The sequence below is a fragment of the Rutilus rutilus genome, assembly GCF_951802725.1.
Source record: "Rutilus rutilus genome assembly, chromosome: 12".
In the NCBI taxonomy this organism is placed as follows: Eukaryota; Metazoa; Chordata; class Actinopteri; order Cypriniformes; family Leuciscidae; genus Rutilus; species Rutilus rutilus.
In genome coordinates this window covers 6,276,582-6,285,310 of record NC_140217.1, presented here as the reverse complement: position 1 = coordinate 6,285,310, position 8,729 = coordinate 6,276,582, and the positions used below count along the sequence as shown (strand labels likewise).

The 8,729-nt window shown below is 37.6% G+C and overlaps 1 protein-coding gene across 1 annotated transcript in view; it reads left to right on the top strand.

Annotated features, from left to right (window-relative positions):
• Positions 1 to 8,132, top strand: part of ccdc88aa (coiled-coil domain containing 88Aa) — a 28,714-nt gene extending 20,582 nt beyond the window's left edge. The window contains 8 exon segments of the mRNA XM_084426239.1: positions 452 to 638; positions 875 to 1,020; positions 2,429 to 2,521; positions 2,670 to 2,893; positions 4,194 to 4,277; positions 4,533 to 4,718; positions 5,844 to 5,909; positions 5,997 to 8,132. Coding sequence (XP_084282365.1) covers positions 452 to 638; positions 875 to 1,020; positions 2,429 to 2,521; positions 2,670 to 2,893; positions 4,194 to 4,277; positions 4,533 to 4,718; positions 5,844 to 5,909; positions 5,997 to 6,706 — 1,696 coding nt within the window. The 3' untranslated portion in view covers positions 6,707 to 8,132.
• Positions 8,133 to 8,729: the final 597 nt, after the last annotated feature.

Sequence of the window (8,729 nt, the reverse complement as noted above, 5' to 3'; positions counted from 1 at the left end):
GTGAATGTAATCTGTAACCAGGAACATTGTAGCACATGAGAACCAAGGGGTGCATCTCAATCAGCTCCCTAGTTCTGCTGTTGTTCATAAATACCAGTAGTGATGTTGTACATCAAGGACATTGTGATGTCATTGGAAATAGAGCCATCATTTCCCCCAATGTTTAGGGAGACAAGGTTATTACCAGTGCCCAAATTCATGTATGCATAGGTAGCTAGGGAGCAGATTGAGACGCACCCAAGGTAACAAAAGAAACAGGAGCTAAACACAGGAAACAAGAACACACAAACTAAACATCCTAAGAACAGAAAGCATATGAAAACATGGCGAAAACAATGGTGACATGGCTTGAAAGTTTTGGAAAACTCCTCCAGTCCTGGTCGTGTAGAGATAAATAAAGGTGTCTTCTATTATTATTTGCACTAAACATTGTGCTTTGTCCTCTGCCCAGGATGAATCAGACCTACCAAAAGCTGTTGGCAGAGAATGAGGGACTTCAGGTCGAGCACAAGAGCATGAAGAGCCAGTTGAACTCCAGCAAACTGGAGCAGACACGGCTGGAGTCAGATCTGTCCAAACTCAAAGAGCAGAACCAGCAGCTGGAGATCGCCACTATAAAACTGACCAACCAGTGTGAGGTATATATCAGCATTAGGCATCGCCATTCAAACAGAGCAGAATGTTTTTAGACCATTTTACTTCCATCTTTTACATACCTGCAGAACATATTGTCCAGGCTGGTTTATGCTGGTTAGTGCTGGTAGCAACTAGACAAAGTCTTGCCATCATCCTAACTTTGTTGCTTCTTAAACAAAGCTACTGATTAAATAATTGAAGTCCTTGATGAATCACCTCCTTTTGCGCATCTGTTCAGTTGCTGACCCAACTGAAGGGGAACTTGGAGGAAGAGAACCACCACTTGCTGGACCAGATCCAGAGCCTGATGCTGCAGAACCGGACCCTGCTAGATCAGACTATGGAGAACAAGGACCTGTTCCATGTGGAACAGAGACAATATATGTGAGAAACATTTATTTGGTAGAAGTGTTCATGAATGCAGCGTAGAAGGCAGTTAAAGGCTGTTTGTTAATATTATGGCAAATTTGCAAAGCAGTGATTATCAAATGATCAAGGTTATTTATGCTTAGGATAACCCAATAAAAAAAACGTTTTAATGGGAAGACAAAATTCCAATATCTTTTGTTGTTGACATTAAAGTCTGTGCGTAAGGTCTGTGGCATTTTAGCGCGAATTCATGTGTCGCCCAATCAAATTACACAGATGCCGATATGGGGAGGTTGTTCGCCATTCCCTCATCCTAGAAAACCATAAACAAAACTATGCAAGGTCAAAAAATACAACCCAGACGACAATAAATATGGGTTGACTTGCAGATAAACATGGTTTGTGCTGACCACTATATGATTTTTGTAGTGAATTAACAAGAGCATGAACCCATCGAAATTCAAGAGACATTTAGTAACCAGTATTGTAAATATTCCTATTTAGCATATGCCATGTGGATATTTTTTTTATTCTTCTTCTACAATAAACAACATAATTAAATGCAAAATATGAGAATTTAAGAAAAACCCAACCCTCACTTTAGAGCAGTGATTCTCAACCAGGGGACAATATGACTTAAAATAAGACAAAACAAGCATTAAAATAAGCTAAAACAACTAACATTCAAGATATTTCTTATTTTAAGTTTTCCATCAACAGCTGTTTTTTTTTATTATTTCTAAAGAACGAGGATTCCCACCAGGGTTATCATAGTTAACAAAACTAAAACTGTAAAAATAGTGTTTGTTACTTAAAATAAACTGAAATTTAACTGAAATAAAACTATTGCCAAGGCAACATTTCTAGTTCATTTAGTTGATGTATTAAAATGACTAAAACTGAAATAAAAAATTAATGGAAACTCTACATATTCTTTATTAAAACAAAATATACAAAATATTAAAATACTAATATTAAAACTAATACAAATTATGAAGGAAAAACAATAATAGCATCTATAAAACTTTAATAGTAATACTAAAATAACAAATATTCACACATTCTTGGAAAACGTGGATATATGAGGAAGCCTAATTTTAAAAGTGTGATTTCCAGACCTTGGATAGTCATGCAGATTCATAAAAATCTTAAAACGCCTTGTGCATTTTTGTCTAGTTATGTCAAACTCTGAAACATTTTATTGGGTAGAATAAAATTATGTTAGATTTTATTATGTAGAATAAAAAAGTATTTGTAGAAATCCTTATCCAGTAAATCACAAACAACTTCAAAATTCAGAGGGCCATTGAATATTGTTGTGAATGTGCACAATTCGGTGTCAAAAGTGAAAAAGAACATTAGAGCACTGTGCAGATGTTTATGGCATGTAAGCGCTATAATAACTGCACTGTTGTTTTGACAGAGACAAACTGAATGAACTCAGAAGGCAGAAGGAAAAGCTGGAGGAGAAAATCATGGATCAGTACAAGTTCTACGAGCCATCGCCTCCTCGCAGGTACCGTCTCATTATGTGATGTTAAGAGAGGCTTTTTTGTGTGTGTGTGTGTGTGTGTGTGTGTGTGTGTGTATATGTATAAAAATATCAAGATTATGTTTTTATTTATCATGTTTTCTGTCTTTCCTCAAACGGTTACTCAATAAAGACGGGGCAACTGGATAACGGTGAAGATGAGGAAGTTGATGAAGACGAGGGCTCGTGATCAGGAGCACGTTTGTTCTCCAACTCCCCAGCTCCGCTCCGAGTCATGCGAGGGTCTGGATGACCTGCGCTGCCATGACAACGGCTCCTTCGTGGGTTCCCAGGGCTCGGAGGAATCCGCTCCCAACTCCCTTAATGGTGACACCCTGTCCCCCAAGAGGAGCAGCAGTGAGTATCACCTCAGTTACACGAAACTGTCAGAGTCCAATCATTCCAGCCAGGAACATCCAGAAACAAGCCGTTTAATCAAGCGCAAACCCTTCGTCCCAACATCCCAAGGTCAGGAGAGTGAGAACAGGATAGCATGGAGCAGCCAAGCAAAGAGTGGTGACTCACCCCACAAATCACTTCTGCTGTTTAGAAAACTCCTCAACTTCTAAACCCAAAACCCTTGGCGCAACAGAACGCTTCGAGAGGAGTTACTCTAATTAAACATTTATGCGGTTATTTGATGTACGGTTCCTGATTCATTTCACGTCTTTGGTCCTCCATTCTTTTTCCACACTGTTCAACACAAATATGTCGGTAACACTTTACAATAAGGTCTAATTTATTAACATTAGCTAATGCATAAGCTAATATAAACTAACAGTGATCTTTATATATATATAGTATATAGGGTTGTAACAATATATCGTGTCACTATATACAAAAGTATCGTGGATAGTGACAATTTCACCCAAAATGAAAATTTCTATTTGAAAGAAATTCAAGTTTACAGAGTTTTAGTGTCAGTACTACATTAAACTACTATATATATATATAATGTTGAATATAATGTATAATAATGCAATGGGGGAATATTTGTGGGTCATGATAATGCTAAATGTCTTATGTTACCAGTAAAAAGGGGTACATTATTTTAAATATATCTAGTCAGTGATAGAGTGCCAGCATATTCGTCTGAAATAATTCTGTATTTTCACCTTCAGAATCTTGAATATTTTTATTCTGGTGTCACCGTTGTCCTGTGCATTGGGTTACCAGCACCACATCCAAGCCTATTTATTTACACCCGCAATGTAACACCAAATTTACCATTTAATCAACATTTTTTGTTAACCTTTTGTCATATGACTTGGAGTATCGCAAATATGTCGTATCATGAGTTCAGTATCGTGATATGTATCGAATCATGACATGAGGGTATTGTTACACCCCTAATATACACACACACACACACACACACACATACATATACTGTGTATATATATATATATATATATATATATATATATATATATATATATCAAATTTATATATATCAGATCAGATCATGACAAAATGTTTTAACATTCCAAGTAAGTAGTAAAAAAAATATGTGTGACTGTGGTTGTTTTGTGATTTTTCATGTTCTTTCTTACACAATAATTTCCTTCTTTCCTAAGAAATCAGTCACAAACATTTGTATTGTCATGTTTTTCCTCCCTCATTTTCTGTCTTCATGTTTTCCATTGTGATGACCAAGTCTGCTCCCTGAAAAAGTTTCATGTTAAGCGTAACAAACCAAAGGATAAAGACAAAGTCAAGTCTCTCTTCCGCCGAGCTCTGTGTAAGACCTCACATCCTGTCTTTCCTGTAATGGCTGCGCCTTACCTGTCATTGCTTTTGATTTTTTTACACATGATGCTTTAATGATCTTTGCATCAACCATAATATCTTACCTATGATTAAAGCCTTTTATTCTTCAGAGAAAGAGAAAAGTATAATGCAAGATAAATGGTTTAACTCCCTTAAGACATATGCTGCCTCAATGTCATCTCATGATGCCATCTTCATTTTCATCTCTTCTCATGTTTCATCTCAGCAATGAATGACCTGCTGCAAACAGAGGGATGTTCGGATGGGGACTCCGGGCAGCAGGAAGATCAGCTAGAAGAGCAAATAATAATGCAGCACACCATTGCCATTTCAAAAAAACACTCCACATCATCATCATCATTTCAACCCTACTCTTCCATAGACAATCATACAACAATCCATAATCAAGGTTGTAAGTCAAAAGTACATATCGCATTGATATTTGCAGTTCATCTGGCATTAATGGTGTTTGTGACAAGCCCCACTATTACTATTGCTCATACTTATTAGCGATCTAAACAAACTCAACCCTACCCCTAAAAGTATTTTGGTGCATAACTACTGCCACAAGTGATCAGACTTGCATGTGAGAGCCAAGGGACAAAAAGATCATAAGACCACATAGCAACTTGCTAAAAAAAAACACTGCAAAGCAATACCCTGGCAATCACCAAAACAACCAAGAAACATTATAAAAACCACTCACCACATTTTTCTAACCAATGACACCTTAGCACCATTTCACTGCTTTGGTGCTTCAATGCTTTGCAAAATAAAAGTCTCAAGTCATTATTCTTTGGATAGGTGTGTCTGAAGAGTAACTGGAATACAGTGCATGATTCTAGAGTATCTGCCGCCCTGTTTACACCTGGTATTAAGATGCATTTTGGTCAATCGGATCACAAGTAGACGAGGGAGACATTCCTGTTTACACCTGGTGTTTTAATCCGTCTCTTTTGTCCACCTTCAGCCACTTTTGTCCTGATTTCTTCGAGGGGAGGGTCTATGGGAGGGTAAATGTATGGTTTTTTTTTTTAGATCTTTCGATCTAATGGATGAAATAAGCTAGCAAAATGTACATATGAACTGAAAGGAGACGACAGAAAAACATGCGTAAAGCAGCAGCTGTCGTTTAGAAACCGTTTGCGTGTTAGAAATCAGGAATGGTGAGAGAAAATTGTGCTTGGTATATTTTTCATCTTCAAACCAATCTTGGGTCTCCAGCCAAAGTTTAAATCCCGTCTGTCTAGAGCGCTTCCCATGTTTACGCATTAGGTCAGGAGGCGGAGAGTAGACGGTCTTTTGTGGCTGTTCGAACGCATTCATCCACATGAGCGTTTACACTACAAAAGCAATCCGGTCAAATGCGTTTTCGACTAGCCCTGGAAGTGGTCGAAAGTGGAGAAGCTCAAAACTTTTTAGACCCCGTTTACACCTGTATTCAGCATCGTCCACTTGTAATCCGATCGACCAAAACGCATCTTAATACCTGGTGTAAACAGGGCCTAACTGTGTGTTTACACATTTGTCCCTTCAGGTAAAGATTTCCAAGGAGACACAATTCCACCAAGTCTTGCAAATGGCACAGAAAGCCAAGATCATGGTAAGAATTTATTGGTAGACCAAAAATAACTTTCTGAGAGTTTTATGATCCTGTTGAGCTATAGCTTCCTCTAATTGACATGTTCAGCAGGCCTGAATGGCAAATCGAGTCGTGCCCCGAGTGCGAGCAGTGGTGAGTTTAGCGTGAGCCTGGAGAACGAGGCCTGGTCCAGTGATAGCAGCACCCTTCCAGATCCATTCCCGTCCAACCGGCAACGATTCAGTGACTCGCCTTCACCAGCCCAGCCCAAACGCGAGGAGCTCAGGCAGGGTTACTGCTCCTCTGGGAGTGAGGTACGGAGGTCCAGCAGTGGGAGATCCACTGGAGATCGTTCAGCACAAAAGCTGGACAAAGCAAACATTGGACTGTATAAAACTCAGAGTGTGCAAAGTACAGAGTCTGATCCTAAAACTGCTCTCGAGACGCAAGGGAAGTCCTCCTCCGTATCAGGGTGTTTGAACTGCTTTGCCACTCCAATGCGAAGCCCCAAATCAGGCCAGGCTCTGTCCACTTTACCCCGCGCTAGCTGTGTCATCTCCACATCAGAGGGCAACAGTCGCCGTGCCAGTGTCCTTAGCACAGTGTCAGTGGGATCGGTGTCAAGTAAGAACGCTGGTGATCCTCATATGATTCAACCTGACCACAGTGACGAGGTTTTAAAAGGAAGCCTTGTCTTGGAAGAGGAAGACCTCAAACCGGAGCACCTTTTTGATTCAGAATTCACCATAGATTCAGTCTTTACAAACACAATTTTCAGTGAGTCAAGTACCAGCCCAGCTAACAAAAATATGGTCTAAGAACGTTTTGCATGAACGTTTTTGAAAACATAATTTTTTAATGTAAAAAAAAAAAAAAAAAAGTTTTGTGAACGTTAAGGAAACATTCCATTTGATCAATTTGAAAACATTATGGGCAGAGGCGGCCTTTGCAATTCAGAGGCCTGTTTCAAAGAAACAGTCGTGGCCCCTACACCCAGATTTGCAAAAACATTGCTTGCAGTGCGACCTCAATTACTGTATATCTGTTATATTTACAATGTTAACTCATATTTCTCTCTTAATAGTCGGTTTATTAAGGCATTCTGTCTATTTAACCAAAACTATTGTTACAATCGTGACTGAAAACAAAAACAGCATTCAATCGTTTTCCCTCAGTCCCTCAGCCAGTAGGTGGCAGCAAACCATTGTCTTAACTAGTTAGTCATTGAATCATTCAAACAATTCGTTCAAAACAGCTGATTCATTCAGTAACAAAAAAATGATTCTTGCTTGTGTGATATTGCTTATAAATATTAAAAACAAGAACTTATATGGAGACTTTTTTTGCACCATATCTTGGTTTATGTACATTTATAACACTATACTTTGTATTATATTACCTTTGCATCAAATTACTAGAAACTAGTTAACGCTGCTGTGAGGGTGTTTCTAATGCAGCAGCTTTGGGAGTGATGGTAAAAATGACATCCTTATCTCTTCTGATCGCCGTTATCAATCTCCCTCAATTTTTTTTTAAGTTGTGAAAACACTATAATAGAGTTTTTCTTTTGCTATTTGAGCAAATGGGAACACAAAAAATATGTGTAATGTAGTCTCTCATTCACAGCTATAGAAGTTTACCCGACTATGACCACTTCTGACCGCTTCTGAGAAACCCGGAAATGTGACAATCCAAACAATCCTTTTCTTTGAACAATCCTTTACTACGACTCTTAGTTTGTCTTGGTTTGGTTGACACTTATGCCTATTTATTTTTTTCCTTCCTTCTTTTTTAAATGTATTTTGTATTGTTTGCATTTCATGTGTTAAATTATTCTATGTTCACTTTTTTTCAAATTACAAATTGCATGAAAGTAAAATAAAAAACAAATACAAGAGTCCCTCTGTGCATGTAGCATCAAAACTGCGGCGGCTCATTTGTTCTGACTACTGTATATTACAGTCATTTTTCCTATCCTGCAGAATAGTGTGTCTGTGTTTTGTTGTTTATTTTTAGCATAAATGCACCTAGTATTTGTTAAAACCAGTAAATATCTCAAGAGTACCTGTGTATCTTGCTTTTTATCTAATTGTAACATGTTTTCCTTCTAAATTATGAAAACTGCAGTTTTGTTTGCTCATATTGTGGTGCTTTTTGCTCATGTTTCCTGCATTTGTTAGCGGAAGTGATTTGAAACATAAATAAAAATTGTATGATTTTTGATTAAATAAAAAACAACTTTACTGCAAGACAAAATGTGGTTTTAGGGGCGTTTGGTGGTTCAGAAACCCTAATTTAAATGTCAGTATATTGGACACATTTTGATTGTATCTGAAGTACAAATAGAAATCCACCGAGCAGAAACAAACAAACAAACATTAATCTCGCGAGACTGTGATTGGTTCGTCCGGAGCAGCGCTGAGAAACGTAACAAGTAGCCTACTTGCTTATTCGAGATTGAAGTAGCATTTTTGACATGGTTGAAGCCAAGCTTTGCATTGCCAAAGTATTGGTAGGCTAACATTAAATTAGATACATATTTACACACATTTTCAAATAATTAAACAAAGTTTAATAAAATAAGAAGGAAAAGGCAAAAAAATCAAAGAAATAAGTATACAATGGTTTCCGAATCAGAATGAGATTGATAGCTATGCTAATGCACAAGATAATTGTCTTGGTGAAGCGTCCAATACACAGAAAAAGCTTTTATAAATAAATATAAAACGCATATAAATAGGCTACAAGATCAATAAGATGTAGCCTACATGTACACAATAGACAAGATGTGAAATATAAAAAATATGTATGTATAAAAAAATGTGTTGAAAAAATACACAT